The 18,137-nt window shown below is 36.3% G+C and overlaps 1 protein-coding gene across 2 annotated transcripts in view; it reads right to left on the reverse strand.

The window, feature by feature from the left end:
- The window catches only part of nek10.L (NIMA-related kinase 10 L homeolog), a 66,525-nt gene that overhangs the window by 10,981 nt on the left and 37,407 nt on the right, over window positions 1-18,137 (reverse strand). For both annotated transcript variants that reach the window (XM_018267455.2, XM_018267452.2), the window contains exons 22-30: window positions 17,758-17,860; window positions 16,822-16,897; window positions 15,467-15,596; window positions 12,761-12,831; window positions 11,212-11,422; window positions 6,111-6,231; window positions 5,405-5,491; window positions 3,381-3,432; window positions 146-183 (exon numbers count right to left, since the gene is read on the reverse strand). In XM_018267455.2, the coding sequence (XP_018122944.1) occupies window positions 146-183; window positions 3,381-3,432; window positions 5,405-5,491; window positions 6,111-6,231; window positions 11,212-11,422; window positions 12,761-12,831; window positions 15,467-15,596; window positions 16,822-16,897; window positions 17,758-17,860 (889 nt within the window). The remainder of the gene's footprint in view (window positions 1-145; window positions 184-3,380; window positions 3,433-5,404; window positions 5,492-6,110; window positions 6,232-11,211; window positions 11,423-12,760; window positions 12,832-15,466; window positions 15,597-16,821; window positions 16,898-17,757; window positions 17,861-18,137) is intronic.

The raw sequence follows: 18,137 nt of genomic DNA on the forward strand, positions 1-18,137 counted from the left end.
AAAAAAGAGACAGCGTACAAAATAAATGTTAAAGACCAACTGCAAATTAGTCTAGAATACTATAATATAATATTTAACAGTGAATATTCCCTTTAAGACAGTTGTACAACGTATTTGCAAAGCCTGCAATAAAAGCCAAAAATACCTGGTCTTGACTTAGAACTGGAGCTTCCACTACGGTCTCTGTAAAATATAATTAAAAATAAAATATTAATACTGTTCGAGTTCTCTTTTGAAATTTATTGCTCTTTTTCAATATGCCTGATAGCAGAGTTCACAACAAGGCCTTATAAATGATGCTACAGGGAATGTAAAACCAAAAGGAACATTTTGCTAAATAAAAGAAAATAGAATTCTAAGCAACGTTCCATTAATACAGTAATTGTACTGCTGGTTCTGATTGTTCAAATAAAGTAGCAGAAACCAGCTCTCCTCCAGCCAAGACTCTGCTTACCACAATGCTTTCCATGCTTCTTTGCAACTTTATTAATATACAGTGTGGCTTATGAATTTTTTCAATAGTCAGAATCAGCAGTACAGAAATAATAAGCAGCAGTACTGCTTTCAATTGTATTTATTTATTCCTATATTTGAGATATTTCCATTAAAATAATGGAAGGTCGCTTAGAATTAAGTTTTCTTTCAGTTTGTGGGTTTACAACCCCTTTAACTAACCCAAAATAAAGTCATGTTGATGAATGTGTATACAGGAATTCAGGTACTAAAATCACAAATGAGATTTCTTATCCAAATACCTCAGTTTTCTGGCACTTTTTTTTTCTATGAGATTACGAAGTCATGCATGATTTTAGGAACTCACATGTGATTTTATTATTAGGCTTGAGAATTAGTATATCGGCTCCAAACGCAAATATACAGTACTGTGTTACTACTCTTAGGAGATGATTTACTAAAACTCAAAGGTATCTTATTTTTTTATGAAAACAAAGTCAACCTAGCTTCCTTCCACAAATTTAACTGATTTATCAATAATTTTTCTCAAAAAAAAAATCGGAGGAACAAAACGTCGCAACAAAATTGAGCTATGAAAACTTAATTTTATCAAATTTCCACTGCGGAAACTAAATTATGTAGAATTATCTCTTTACATGACCTTGACAGGTTTAAGATGGCGTATCTTCGGATTCGGATTTTTAGCAGCTGTGGGGTATGATAAATCTTTAAAAGTTTGAGGTCTTTTGCCACACAAAAATCGAGTTTTCCCCCTAAAAACCTCGACCAGAAAAAAACGAGGTTTAATAAATGGGCCCCTTAATGTTATATGCATATCAGAAATAAAAAAAAAATCTAAAAATTATAATGGATTATTGAGCTCATTTAAAAAATTGTGCTGCAGTGCAAAGAGCAAAATTAAAAAGGTTAATTTTGATTAACCAAATACTATTTCTAATGTTACTTGTATCAATACACACTCATCCACACAATTTCTAATGAGACACCGGATTATACAGTTTATGACACCACAAGATCACTGCATTAGAGACCACACGATTTGCACCCGGATAGCTGGCAGCAAAATACACATGTAACTATGACAAAATGTATTAATAAAAGATGTAAATCTGCAAGATGTGGGTCAGACTACTTTGTGGATGACCCACAATTATGCTGTAATTCTGGGAAAGGCCTCATTGTAAAATGATCATGTTGGATTGCACGGAAATTGTGCACCTTACACTTCCTTTGAGAACCATGTTGAAAAATATATTTAGGGGTTTAGTTTAAACAGAGGGAACATTGATTTCATAGAGTAGGAAAATACACTATTCTTAACTGGGGTGGAATGAATAATTGTAAAACTAAAGTGCACATACAGTATAGGCATATATATCATCCATTAAAGAGATTGCCATTTGCAACCGGCATATTCACTGATCACATGGGGGTTGAGGTGGAGGGCCATGTCTAGGGCAGTTTTGGATATAAATTATTTATAAGAAGTCTGGCTGAGTGTCAAATCAAATAATGATAAGGTTTTAATATACCTGCCTGTGGTGTTTTAGTCTGGCAGCTCAGTGATCATAGACTAATGTATAAAAGAGTGTACCAATGCTGTGCATACTGTAGATTAAAGGAGAAGGAAAGGTAATTTTTTAAACCTATCTTTAAATGTTGAATTGGTGCTCCCCTCCTGAAACGCATTACTGTCGCTGCCCAATTCGGTCTCCAGTACTCACACCGTCCCTGTCTGAAGTGCGCATGTGCTATATTTAGTCCTCCCCCACAGGGGCGCTCCACCAATGAGGCGAGTTGAGACACTCGCCTCAGGCGGCAGCGCCCCCCTGGTTGCCACTACCACTGGTTGCCGCTCCTGGTAACTAAGAGCCGAATTTCCGGTTTTCAACCCGGAAATTTGGCTCTTCTAGTGCAGAGAGCGCAACTGCGCTCTCTGCACTAGCGTCGTGCAGCGCCCCGACCCCCTCCTGCGCAGAAAATGTGAGCACCATGAGGAGGGGTTGGGGCGGCAACGGAAGGCCGCCTCAGGCGGCATAAAGGCGCGGATCGGCGCTGCTCCCCCATTGCCATTGCCTTGTACCACCTGACCCCAATATCCCCGCTCGCATGGGGGAAGAACACATGGGCAGGGCTTACCAAATTTTTACTGCGCATGTGCGAGCCCTATTAGAACAGATTTGGATAGCGAGAGGGATGGGTTTTCTTTTATATGCACCTTACAAATTTTTTTACTACGATCTTTGATTACAGAAAGAGGGGAAAATGTATAGAGCAAGGAATCCTGTAAGAATATCTCCATTTCCATTTCGTGGGTAATCTATACAACTTTATTTGTATTTTACCTTTTCTTCTTCTTTAAGATAACTGAATAACAAAAGTACAGAGAGTTGAAACTAGTCTACAGTGTCTTTCCGCTTGATTTTTCTTTAATGACTAAGAGAGACAAAAAAGCTTTTAATTCATTATAGGAGATGCCCTTATGCATTTAGCAGTTATTGGTCCTCTGTGTTCATTATGGAATACAGCAGAAGCCCAGTTACTACACCCTAAAAGTACATTAACTTTGCCACTCTGCATTGCTAGGTCATGTTATTTAAGAGGTTTGAATGGCCAGCAAAATAAATTATGAAATCCTATTCAGCATCTATTTTAAAATCAAAATCAAACTACCCATGTGGCACTCTGTTCATTATCAACATAATATACTTCTGGATATGCAGTAAGCTTTTGGCCCCAGTTTTGGTTGAAGAATATTTGTTCTATAGTTTACATGGACATTTCACATTCTAATTGTGAAACAGTTTCTCTTGCAACAGAAGATACCATATTTTCCAGTGTACATTTTTATAACTAGATGTTGCTAAACAAACATTATCAGTATCATACCATATAATTATACATACCTTGTCTCAAGTCTTTCTCCAGCAGAAGCACTGATACTACGTTTCAGCAACCCTGTCAAAAGATATTGTAATTATATTTGCTTATCGCTCTGTTCACAGTTTTATTCTTAAATAATAGTGAACCATTATGATTCTAGTTATACACAGCGGGCTTATTTACTAATGCAAGATCAATGTGCAAAAATGGGCAGATGAATTGATTTACCGTATATACTCGAGTATAAGCTGATGTAACTAATTTTACCTAAAAAAACTGGGAAATTTATTGACTTGAGTATAAGCCTAGGGTGAGAAAAGCATTTTAGGACTTCTACAGCAGAACACTCCTGCTCCTGCGTGTGCTCTGCTAGGGAAGAACTGGCACTTAAGCAAAATAAGTTTAGTGAAGATCAGGTGAGTGTTTTTGGTGTTGCCCAGCATCTTCGTTGACAATAATATGGTATTATTTTTATTTGGAAAGCATTTTTTTTTTTTACCGTTTTGCTTCTATAATATCCGTTAGGTTGCCTGTCCATGTATTCCCACAGATTCAGCTAAGCACTCTTGTAAAGAACTCTTTACGGCCCGTCTGATCTGCCAACCCGGCCACCCACCAATGAAGAAACAGTAGGCATGTTTAAAGATCAACTTTGTAGAAGCACACACAGCTTAATGGAGAATCGGTAGAAAGGGGGAAGTGTAGCAACCGCATTGAAATAACCGGCACAGCACAGCAGATTAGTCTTTTTTCATTCCCCCTGCACTGTTACAGAATCAGAGCGATCTTCTTGCGCTCGCTGACAGGCACAGTGAGAAAAAGCAGGAAGCATTGCTGATCTGCTTCCTGCTAGGCTCCTCTCTTATTAAGACCTGGCGGCATCCAATTAGTGGAGGGCTCCTCTCGAAGTGAAAGGCTGCTGCTACAGGCAGAAGCGGAGTCGAGACCAGGGAGCCTACGGCTTGTTCTGGATTAAGGTTGCCGATCGTGACATCCATCAATGACAACAAGCCGTCCTGGTCCAGAGAGAGCAAAGCAGACACAAACCATGATACTACAACGTTTAAATTTCACAGATGGAATAAGGTTTGTATACTTGAATGCAGTGCTTGCCTTTTGACAAACATAATTTTTAATTCAAGACAAAAAGTTGTTTTTTGGTCTTTTCCAAGTGGTATTTAGCAAACTATAGATGAGCAGCAATGTCCTTTATGGATAGTAGTGGCTTTCTCCTTGCAACATTGTCATGCACGCTATTGTTGTTCCATGTTTTCCTGATGGTGGACTTATGAACACTAACAATCACCCTGAAAGAGAAGCCTTTAGTTTCAAAGATGTTGGCATGCAGTTCTTTGAGATCTTAAATGCCTTGCTCTTGGTGTGATCTTTGTTGGTGGACCAGTCCTGGAGAAGGTAATAATGGAGTTGAATTGTGTCCATTTGTACACTCTTTATTTGACAGTGGACTGAAGTCTAAACACTAGTTTTTTAACCTTTTGAGCCTGGGGAGCATCAATAACTGCTTGTCGTCCTCAGAAATCTCCTTTGTTCAAGCCATGACATACTTCCACAATACTTTGTTGTTAACATAAGACTTAAGCCCCAGCATTATGTTCTTTAAATAATCAGGGCTTCCCAGGCTCACACCTATGCAGTCTAATTTCCCCTTCAAACAAAAGGAGAATCCAAGATATGTCTGCCACACACAAATACATATGTAACTTTGGATCATTTTACACAATGAATAAACAAGTATAATGTGTTGCACTTATTTGTTTAAGTTGCTTCTCATTATCTAGTTTTGAGGCTTGAGTGAAAAACAGATAACACTTTAAGGTCATATTTATGAAAAAATATTGGCAAGTTAAAAGGGTTCAAGCACCACTGTACATTACATAATGAAGCACTGTAGTAATATTTGGCATCAAAGGTCTTTGGTATAGCATTTGATGGTTCCCTATAATGCTAGCAGAGAAATGTCTCATTATGCCCTGTATTAAAAAAAAGGCAAGCAGCAGCAAAACCTGTAAAACACAAAAACTCCTACCAGTGGTACGTTCTTTAAAATAACCGGAGCTTGCACAACTTAAGTTATCAGATGGATCCAATTCATCATTTAGTGCACTGAAGATGTCTGCAAAAAAGATAAAATATGAAAATGGCTATGAGACATGAACATCAGTCAGTCATATGAAGCAAAAATTATATTATCCAGTTTAAAAAGAAATAAGGGTAAAAAAAGTAAACATAAATCAATGGCAATCATTATCTAAATAAGTGCATAAATATTTGAGAAATTACTAAAAGTTGGCTGATCATAGAACCTTCTCTGTTACTTTTCTTTTTTCTTTTTTCCTTCTGCACATTAGATTTTAACTGCTTCTGAATGGCAATATCGACATGGAATCTAATATTCGGAAACCCATTATCCAAGTTCAAAAATATATATAAATATATATAAAATATATTCTACACAGATACAATAAGAATCACTATATTTAAGACAGGCTGCTTTGTTTCCCGCCTGAATATGCAAACAGTTGTGCTCCAGGACAAGTTCCCGAATGCCACATGTGCTGGGATTCCCAAAATGCCACATATACCATATGCTTCCACATGCCTGATACGAGCACATTGGGCTGTTTACATATACAAATGATATTTTACAATTCAATGCATTTCAATTACTTTTTTTTCAATTAAGTTGTTTAGGGAACAGCTGTCAAATGGAAATGATACATGGGGTCCCATACCTTGATTGTCAGCTTGTATAAAGCCTGGGGTCATAATGCTGCTCTCTGAAAAATCACTCTTGTAGCTTGCTACTCCACTACTGCTGCTACTGTTGCTGATGCTTGACTCATCAAGGTGATCCTAACATAGAATAAGAAAAGAAGTGGAAAAAATGGTAACCAATTAGTTCTTATACTTGACCTTGTATTAGTCTTAGTACTGGGAATTTAGTCAGATTCAAGGAAATTCAGTATGCTCATTTTCAAAACACAAAACACTAGGGGGCAAATTTACTTACCTTCGAAGTTGTGCCGCAATTCGACAGGCGTAGATTCGCCAGGGCTGCGCAAATTCAACATGATCAGAAGTTGCGAATAGTTACGGATCGTTTGCAAAGTTGCAATATACGCTCGAAGTTACGCTAGCGATTGGAAATTTTCATACAGCGCGAAATAGAAGTTTGAATGGACGTGTATGCTGAAGCAAATAAATAACACTACACAAGCCCAGGGAAACTTAATAAAATTATATAGAGGTGTTCTAATGCCCTACACATGTGCCCACAGTATAGTTTAAGTGCCATATGTTAACAAAAGTAGGGGGGAAGGAGGGTACCCTAAAAAAATTATTAAGGTTCGAGTTGTGTTTTCCACGAAAATTCCAGTTTTTTAGATGATTTTATTGGTCAAAACTCATATTTTCAAGTTTTTTTAAAAAAGAACTAGAATTTCGAATTGAAAATATACCATCTAAAACCTGTCAAGGTCATATAGGAGTCAATGTCAGAGGTCCCTTGAACCATTTAAAGATGTTAATAGCCTTCATGACGTTTTGCCCTAACACTCGAATAATTGAGCGATTCGTGTTTTTTGCTGCACAAAACTCAATTAATTCCAGTTTTCAGGTTTCACAACTCGAACTTGCAGAAACAAGTTTTTTCCGTTTGAGTTTTTTCCTAAATAAGAAACCATTCAAGTTCATTCGTGGTATAAAAACTCTACCATACACCATTTGATAAATAACCCTCGAAACTCATGGAGGAGTGAAATTTGAGATGCAAATCAATTAAGAAAAACGTATCTTCGCACAGTTTATCATGTGGAAACTCTATTAAAGTCTATGGGGGAAAACTAGAACTGAATTAGGAGAAAAGTTTTCTCTCCTTGAATTGAATCTTGTCGATTCACATGATCAACTATAAGATAACTTTTTCTCACTGAATTGAATCTAGCCCAATGAATGAACACAGACCACAGGAAGGAGGAAACCCCATAGATAGGATAACCAAGTTATCTTATTATTGTCACAATGTGTTATAGGGGATATACATGTTACAACAGTTTTGCTCCACCCATATGTTGCTGAATCCCTAACTTGGAGTCTTGTATATAATCAAGGGAAAAAATATCTCTATTCCAGCAAAAAAAGATATTCATTCCCAATAAACACTTTACCAAATTAACTTCTTACCAAATCTTTCATGGGCAGTGACCCATTTGACGGTAAACAATCCTCCAATGAGAATATTGCCTGCCCTGTTTACTCTCTTCCTGCTACTTTATGATAATTTTGGAAGACATTAAACAATACCTTAATAGCACTAACCACCATTATGAAATGTCATTGGCAAGCACAAATTGCATGGTAATTTAATCATGTTAGATACCAATGAGATCACAGACTTAACACGAATGGTTTCCTCTGATATAATGATATGGTTGTCTACTTTGGAGAGACAGGGGGCACTAAATACATTCAAGTCCACTTAAAGAGAAGTAATTGTGTGTCAAGAAATAAAAATGCTACAGTATAAAACTTTTGAAATGAAAAACAACAAAAGTAAATTTAACGGTGATACTTTTATTGTTTGACTAAGGGGATATCAAGCAAGCTTTCAGAATATTGCAGTATTCAGCATCTAAGCTTCCTATGATTGCCATCAGCCAATAAAGGTATCTCCTATACATCACTTTCCAAAATAGATACCCTGTAAGAACTTAAGTTATTGTGTTAGCTCTGTGTAATCATTGAGATATATATATCTAGATTATCTTGGTATATCCTTCAGTAATAGAAGATAATGTTGAAATCACATATATCTATTTGCATGTAAATATACACACATAATTGTATATGTTATAGGTGTTACTCTAATATAAACTACACAGGAAAGTGAGCACTCAGGTTTCTGTTTTTTAGAAGTATGGTTTTAATTTCTGTGTTAGATCTAAGTAACCTTGAAAATTGAAAACTAATCATATCTGAGTTTCTCAAGTACAGGGAATCTGTGAGTGCTCTAGCGGACAAAAACTTATGAAAAAGTTGGTGAACACATGTATTTAAAATTGCTAAATACTCTTTAACAAACTGACCTCTGAGTAACAAACCATCCAAGATTGGGGAACTCAACAGCCTGTAACATTTTCATTAGAAACAGCAATACATTTTGTGCCCTGGTGAATTGCGTAACCCCAGTAAGGCAAGCCAAAAAGTAATTTATTCAAGCAAATCAGCAGGCACTCTGAAAAATCTAATATACAGGACAAATAAAGTAAAATAATATGTTTTTTTTTGGTTTGCCTGTCCTTTAAAGCCTTAGTCGTCTTGTGCTATTAGGCATTTAGTCATAGGATACATAAACATTAATGGAAAACAGAATACATAGATACAACAAATAGAAACATAGGTGATGGGAAGAAAAAATATATACAATGCAAAAATTAATTACAAGTAAGTTACATAATTCCACCTAAATGGATCAATTAGGATCTAGTACAGTATGGTACATCATAAAATCACATTTGTCAGTGATTCATATGATTATTTGTATTCTTAATATTACAACCCTATGGGGATTATTTATCAAAGGTCAAATGTTAGAGGTTTTTTGTTTTTTTACCTCAAATGAACTTGTGAGCTCAAATGGCTCGAATTATTTGAGTTTTCGGGCAAAACCCTTGACAAAAATTAACATAGTACATCATGCAGGTTGTTAACATCTTCTTATGGGCCAAGGGACCTCAGCCATTGACTCCTACATGACCTTGAGAGGTGTTAAAAAGTGTATTTTCAGATTCAAGCTATTTTCAGGGTCTGAGTATAAGTCTTGAAAAATCTTTTTTTTACCCGAAAAAATCAACTTGAAACCTCGAATTTTTGTGGAAAACACAACTTGAACCTTAATAGATAACCCCTATGTGTCCACACACATTTGTTTTGTAAACCAATTAGTCATCACTGCCATTCCTACATGTAAAACTCCTTGGGGCAGATTTGCTAAAGGACGAAGTGACTAACGCTGTTGAAACACTGACATCACTCAGGCACTTCGCCGAATCACTAACGGGCGCAGGTGTAACTTCGCTATCGAAAGAGACAGACACTAGCGATTATTCTCATTCTATCGCCAGATGAATTTTCGCTCTGGCGAATGGACGTAACTCTGCAAATTCACTAAGATGCAGACTTTACTGAAAGCTACCTCTTTCGCCAGACTTGCTTTCGCCAGCTCAGACCAGGCGAAGTGCATTGGAGTGCATAGGACTTTTGCAAATTAGCCTGAGCAAAGACCCCTAACGAAGTTGCGCTAGGCATAATTGAACGCTAGCGCATCTTTGATTTGATTGCCAACGTAACAATAGTAATAGCAAAAATTTGCCAGAGTTCGTTGCCCCGGATGCAACTTCGCATTTTAGTAAATAAGCGTTGTCTGAGCGAATTTTCGCCTGGCGAAGTGTAGCCATGTGTGCAAAGCCGTTGCTGGTTGAATTTTCGCAGGTTAGGGAATTTGCCCCTTGTCTCCTATAATTTTCAACATAGCTAATCCTCATCAGAATAAATTGGTTAGTGAGATCCTACTGGTACAACAATATAATTATATACTATACATCATTCATTTTGTAAGATGAATTTTTATTTATTTATGAATTTTAACTTTTATTTTTTCATAAAAAACATCTGAGTAAAGACAGTATCATAAATAGTCTAGCACTATGAAAAATACATGTGCCTTATAATGACCCCATTATACATTCTGGGCTGTATTGATACCATTTATAACTTTGACCGTATCATTGGTGTCCTTAGAGTATAATTGCAGTCTGACAACTTCAAGTTGTAATAATGTAACAAGACTCAAGGACAAGTAAGACAAGAGGGAGCCAAACCTAAAACAACAGCCCTGCTTGCCAGACTTATCAAATCCTTGCAGATTTGCAAAAGGTAAAATAAGGTTGTGAATATATAAGAGTTTATTCAAGAACAGGCAGGGAAAAAAGAAAGTGAAGTACAGGTATGGCTATGTTATCCAGAATGCTCAGGACCTGGGGTGTTCCAGATAACGTATCTTTCTGTAATTTGGATCTTCATACCTTAAGTCTCCTAGAAAATCATGTAAACATGAAATAAACCCAATAGGCTGGTCATGCTTCCAGTAAGGATTAATTATATCTTAGTTTGGATGAAGTACAAGCTACTGTTTTATTATTACAGAGAAAAAGGATATCATTTTTATAAATTTGTATTATTTGTTTCCGAATAATGGATCCCATATATGTATAAGATATAAAGGAACAAGATACAACAGAAGAAGACAATTACTTGTAACTCCAGATAACTGAAATTAGGATACTGGCACCTAAATGTTAATATTTTGAGACAATACACTCATGTTTTTGTATAATTTGACTTCTTTGGTGTGTTCAAAAGGTTTGAGGAAGATTAAAAAAAAAGAAATGGGCTTCCCCCTTCTGTCTATTGGTGGAAAATAATCCAGCCAACAACTGCTTGAGCGATGCATGTACTAATATTCACTTTGTGATGACTTAATGTGTGAAAGGCTTCCCACATTCTGAGCCTTGCAGTTCTATCCCCTGTTTCCTCAAAACCAGAAACTCCCTTATGTACTGTATTTTAAAAGATAATGTAACCCCCTGTGTCCTCCTATATACTGTTGAAACAATTCATTAAATAATGATATTAGTAGTAATAGTAGAAATATCACTTTAGTAATTAAAATACATTGCAGTTCAGAACAATAGAATAAAAAAAGGTAAGTTTCCCTTAAATACTAGTCAGCATCACATTGAAACAATATTCCTAGAAGAAACAAAGTGTACTCACAGGAGGAAGCATGACTAACTGATGACAAGTCGCAGCATTTTTATTTGCCTCCATTAAATATTTCTGAGCACGCTTTCTCTCTCGCTCCAGTTTTTTTTCCATAGTCAGTTGGCAGGAAGATAATCCATCCACATATTTCATCATAACATCTGATATGAAACCACATACTTCCACTATATCAGGACGCAGGTCTGCATCTGATGTTAAACACCTAGTTTGGTAAAAAACAAAAGTTGTTATTACATCCAATGTTAATTCCAAAAATAATAATGCAATTGGTCTGTTCAGAAAGCACTGATATTATCTCAGCAAGCTTCCAGGCTTTCTGTGTGATATCATAAAAAAGGGTCCCTTCACCCAATCATGACTTTTTGCACAGTGAAAGAAAATGTAATTCCAAACAACTTTCCAGTATCCATTGATTAAACATTTGCAATGGTTTTAAAGTTATTTGCAAATGTAATTGACTCCTGCAGGAATGCTGCAAGCCAGCTGATAAAAGCTGATTAAAAGATCTGGAAGAAGCTGACTCCTGTTATATTGTTTTAACAGTTAGACCCAGGGAACAGAAAGGGAAGAATCACTGCTTTCAACTGCAATTACAGTTACAAATAACACAAAAAACACTTTTTAGTGTTAGGACCCCTTTTAGATTAATTTCCATCCTTGAAAACCTGTCCCTAGGCAACGGTTCTGACTTTGCATAGGAAGGTGATCACTTGCTCCCCAATCAGTAGCAAACATTTGTGTTTAATTCCTACCCTTGCCCAGACCTCTTGCAAACTCTTATTTGGAATCTCTGGCCTCACAGACCCCATATTCATGTAAGTCTTTGTACCCACTGAACATAAAAGCAGTGGGTTTGGTGTACAAAATATGAAAAGCACAACTGCTGTGTTATTTAGGCAACAAAGGAATGAGTAGTAATACAGCAGAAAGGAAGAACATTAGTGATTACCCAATTCATAAATAAGGTCAAGGAGAACCTGTTGAGTTGACCTTGGATTTTCAAGTGTAAAATTAGAAAACTGGATGCTCTGCTACTCAACTCACTCAATCATGTATTATATATATGTTTGTGTGTGTTTGTGTGTGTGTACACTTCATTTTCAAGAATTGATCTTGAAAACACAAATGGAAAAATAGCTTGAATTTTTAAAATACAACTTCCGTTGACTTCTACGTGAATTTTTCAGCATTTTTTTTGCAATTTTTGCAGTGGAAAAAAACAACACAAATTCATATGTTGATAAATGTGCCCCTACGTTTGTGAAAAGGAACTGCCTCTTTATGGTTCAGATGAGATCATATATTTAATAGACTAAACTGCTTTGTTTGAACATATAAAACTGCAATAACCCCAAGGGGATGACCCAAAAGTTATCTAATCCATTAACTACATAAGAGTCTTGTAATGTAGCCCCCTCTCCAAATATATGTATTTTTGTAAATGAAATGACACTTAGCTCTGCATTAAATGTGATTGCAATGCGGCTAATCTGATGAAATGACTTCAGTCAAAGTAATCATAATGAAATATTAGCATTACCTTGAAATTACATGTTTAACTTTCTCTGAGTAGATTTCTTCAGGGACTGGTTCATATTCAGCTTCTACTATCTAAAAGACAAGTTCAATAAACACTTTTTTTAAAAAAAATCAGAACTATAATTATTTCTGTTTTTGCTGTCGTCTGGTAAATATACATGAACACACGATACATTATTTAAAGTTCTGAATGAAAAAAAAATTAACTCTTCCACAGAGCTGTTCTACATTCCAGTAGTCCAAACACGCTATTGCAAAAAATGTTTTCTTTTGAATTTCCCTTTGCGCTAGTGTTTTGTGACTTCTGATTACTATATCAGGCTACATTTGGTTTGCAGACTGCTGAGATGAAAACTGTACTTTGGATTTGTACGCCATCCTTTCATAGTTTCATTCATAGACGTAGTTTACTTCTAATAGATAAAAAAAATTAATTACCATGGGGATCTCTTATTTTATACAACAGTTTGTCATCAAGTCCAAGAGTGCTGAACAGGGTGTTGGGCTATGATACAGTAAACAAATAATAAACAGTATACCCAAAGCTAATATTTACACTGTAATATGTTATTACAGAAAAGGCTTCCCACAAAGTCCTTTAATGTGGTTACTTCTAAAATACCACCGGTTTGAGCCAACCCTAGTGTCTAAGGTTTGCATGTCCTTAGATATATACATATAGTTCAAAGAGTCAGATTTCATTTAGTGAGAATAACTTATTTGCTACTGCAGTCCCAGATGTTATATAATTTTTACATGATAAACCATGCAATAAACTTCTCACATTGAATAGAATCTGGCCCAAAATGTCCTATTTTTTTCGGTCTCCATTTGTGCTCTCCGTTTGTTAATTATACTGTTAGAATACTTAAATTACTAGCAGGCCCAGATTTCGCACCCTTACGCCAGGCGAAGTTGCACTATGGCGAAGGGACATAGCTACGCTAATTCACTAATTTGCGCATTTTACTGAACATTACCTCTTGGGCCAGACTTAACTTCGCCACCGCAGATCAGGCGAAGTGCAATAGAGTAGATAGGGATTGCTTCATATAAAGTTCCAAAAAACGCTGGAGTCTTTTCCTTTTTGCAAATAAGGCATTACTAGCGTAACTTCGCTTTCCTTGACGAATTAACGCTAGCGCAACTTCGCTACCGTTCGCCTCCCTGAGCGCAACTTCGGATTTTAGTGAATTAGCGGCACCCTGGTGAAACTTCGCCTGGCGAAGTGCAGCGAAGTGTGGCGAAGCCTGCACTAGCGCAACTCCGCAGGTTAGTGAATTTGCCCCTTAGGGAGTTATTTATCAAAAGGTTGAGTTGTGTTTTTCCCTGAAAAATTCAAGTTTTTCGAGGATAGTTTCAGTAAAACTCAATTTCTCGGGATAAAATAAACTCTAGATTTATAATGCTGCAAAAAACCCGAATACAAAAATACTCCAGCTAAAATGTGTCGAGGTCATGTAAAAGTCAGTGGCAGAGGTCCCTTGAACCATTTGATCATATTTTTAGCCTTTATGATTTTTGGGGTTTTTTTTGATTCGAGTTTTTTTCCGATGATAACTCAATTTGGGTATTCAAGTTTTCCTCCCAGATTGCATTCATTTGAGTTTTTTCATAAATAAGTAAACATTCGAGTTCTGAGTTTATTTGAGTAAGGATAAACCTCTCAAACTCTTTGACAAAAAAACCTCATTAACAAAAAACAGCTTTGCATATCCAAATCAGGTTAAACCAGACATGTCTGTCTGTAGCTATATCAGTACACATGTTGTAAATAATCTATGAGCAAAATTCTAGTACATGAGAAAAATCTTAGTTTGTGAATACAACATAAACACTACATAGTTGTCTATTCTGAAAGCTAGGGATGAACTACAGTCGCCAATAGCAACTACTATGGGTTTGAAAATGAAAACACCTGAATGGTTTCCTATTGGAAACTGTACATGAATTTAGCACCAATTTTCTTATATATCAACCTTAGACAATTTGCAATGAGTTTCCTTTTTTTTTAATCATTTTTTAAAGTTAGCTTTTTGTTCAGCAGCTCTCCACTTTCAGAATTTCAGTACTTATCTGGGTACTAGGATCCAATTTTCCCTAGCAACAGGAAGTGGCTTGAGAGAGTAAAAATAAGAATAGGAGAGGGCCTGTATATAAAGTAACAATAAACTTGTAGCCCCACAGAGCAATAGTTTTTTGGCTGCCAGGGTCTGTTTAAAAGCGACAGAATAAAAAGGCAAATAACCGTCAAACAATGAAGCCCTAGCGAAAAGTTGTGAAAAATAGGAAATTCTATAACATACTGAAAATTAACTTGAAGGTGAATTACCCTTTAAATCTCCCTGTCATTTTTTTCTCTGATGGAAATTGATAAGTATGGTACAAGAACTATAAATAAACTATTCATTGTATTTTTTATTAATGGAAAGTACAGTTTTAGTTCTTGTTCCAGCAGTATCGAACAAATGCTTGATGGATGACAGATGGATAGGCAGCTAATAAACATGCATACATTACAAATTACAACTGAGATTATTGAGAATAATTTCAAACAGGTGTTCCAGATGTTATTAAAATCAAATCCATAGAAGCCACAGGAACATAAATACAAAACATGCTGCTCTGATAATTATATAAAAGATAAGAAATGATATTTAATTCAACAAAATCACATATATGTCAGAAAGAGTGCAAACCTGCGTACTTTGCTAGCTAAAGACAGCATATTTGTACTATGAAAGGGTGGAATCAGCGTTGCCATCTCATAAAGAATACATCCAGCAGCCCATACGTCAGCCTTTTCTCCATATGGTTCACTTTTAACAACTTCAGGGCTGCAAATAAATGCAGCCAAAATAAGAAAAAAATGAGAAAGTTTTTTTATCTGATTTACATAAAACTATATAAGAGGTGCAGAAGCAGAGGGGAAATTTGTGGGGGTATGAAAAGCCTACTGGCTTATAAAGCTGCGCCACTGCCAGAAGTGTAGTGTAATTTCCTAAAGAGACCCCACAGGCTAAAAGGGCTTACCCTGACTTAAAGGGGTGCTTCACCTTCATGTTAACTTTTTGTATGTTACAGCATGGCTAATTCTAAGCAACTTTTCTATTGGTCTTCATTATTTCTTTTTTAAAGTCATTTAATTATTTGCCTTCTTCTTCTGACTCTTCCCAGCTTTCAAATGGGCATCACTGACCCCTTCTAAAGAGCAAATGCTCTGTAAGGCTACAAATGTGTTATTGCTACTTGGCATTCCTCGTCTTTCTATTCAGTCCCTCTCCTATTCGTATTCCAGTCTCTAATTCAAATCAGTGCATGGTTGTTAGGGAAATTTGGACCATAGCAACCAAATTGCTGAAATTGCACACTGGAGAGCTGCTGAATAAAAAGCTAAATAACTAAAAAACCACAAATAAAAAATGAAAACCAATTGCAAATTGTCTCAGAATATCACTCTCTACATCAGTGATCCCCAACCAGTATCTTGTGAGCAACATGTTGCTCACCAACCCCTTGGATGTTGCTTTCAGTGGCCTCAAAGCAGGTGCTTATTTTTGTATGCTTTTGTTGCCTAAAAACCAGGTGTACTGCCAAAATCTTGTAGATTGCCAGTGCACATAGGGGCTACCAAATAGCCAATCATAGCCCTTTTTGTCATCTACAGGAACGTTTTCATGCTTGTGTTGCTCCTCAACTCTTTTTGCATTTGAATGTGGCTCACGGGTAAAAAAGGTTGGGGAACCCTGCTCTACATCATACTAAAAGTTATCTCAAAGGTGAACACCCCCTTTAAGGAATTTTGTTGAAATGGAAGCAATGGAAGGTATATAACTTTGCCCAGGAGCAGTAACCCATAGCAATCAGTAGGGAGCATTGAGCAAACATATTATTGGTTGCCATGGGTAACTGCTCCTGGGCAAACTTATTATTTTACTAAACAGGCGAGAACCTATATTAGTTCTCTTCAAGCAAAGAAGTTAGTTTGTTATAGAAAGGATGGCTCTTGTGAACACTGCAGAATGACATATCAAAAAGCATGGCAAGCTATAGATAACTTACCATGAGTATAGAATTGTCCCCACAACTGATGTAAGTTTGCTATTTTCTTGCTTCTGTTTAGCGAGGCCAAAGTCAGCTAGAAATGCAGATGCATTAAATTGATGCATTAAAATCATGAGCATAAAAAAACACGAGTTGTGCATCTAATTCAGGTATGTTTACACTTTAACACAGTTTTTGTTCAATTTGTAGCTCTGGTCACATACCATCTGCTGTGCTTCTAGACCTACAACTGTTAAATAATGTTTTAATTCACTTTTTCTATACTAGGATGACTAAAATGCTATTCATATCTGCAATTGTTTGTAGCAAAGCAGGCTGACCCACTCCCCAGGCATTTGTAAATCCCTTGGAATGGCTGCAGGTGCAGGAGAATAGTTGCCTAATTTTGTAATTAGTTGCTCTGCATTTTTACCAAAGCCCTGGGGTCCTCACTCAGCTCCCCTGTTCTTATGCACCCGCACCAGATGCCCCTGTGCTGTTACATAGCATGTACAATTAGTATGTCTTACATGGCTAAATTATAAAGTACTTTGATGAAATGAAACAGATTTAATTAGTACAATAGTACAATAATGTCTGTTATCTGTGTTATCAAATCTTCTGCACTGATAAAATGTTACAATATATAAATGATACTTTGGTATAAGAAAGTCAGTAAAAAAACATTGCAAATAGCTTTATTTCCAATTCCAAGATAACTCATATAAAAGCTATGATATCGTTTAAAGAGCATGCTATTAGATAGTCAACAGTGCCATGCAATGGTGAAGTATCAGTATTGCATATTTCTGTATTACAGTGTACACAAAAAGACTTTCAAATCAGATGTGTTTATAGGACATTCGGAAGTTTGCTTTCAACGTGCAAAGGACTAACCGTCATAATGCTTAAAATGTATGGCAGGCATATAAAGTTTCTACTGAAGATACTTACTGACTGTAACTTTATCTCTTTCTCCCAGCATTATATTATTAGGTGTCAAGTCTCTGTGGACAATTCTTTTCTCCTTGTGTAAATAGCGCAGTGCTAAACACAACTGAAACAAGACAGGAAAATCTCAATAGTGTGTGCCTTCAGTGTAAAAAACCTAGTGAGCGAACACCAGAAATGACGGCAGGAAGACTATGAAAATACTTGGTGCAACTGTAGTTGCATCCTTATTGATGAATTGTATGCAGTTGTGGCAGTGCAGCATGCAAGAGTCAGATGCAGTGCTATTGTGTACAATTAAGTGTCTGCATTGTGCACCCAATCACACATTAATTATGGGAAAAATACACTGTATTGTGCACTTTACTGATTGAATCAGGGTA

Source organism: Xenopus laevis, chromosome 6L, assembly GCF_017654675.1.
Source record: "Xenopus laevis strain J_2021 chromosome 6L, Xenopus_laevis_v10.1, whole genome shotgun sequence".
In the NCBI taxonomy this organism is placed as follows: Eukaryota; Metazoa; Chordata; class Amphibia; order Anura; family Pipidae; genus Xenopus; species Xenopus laevis.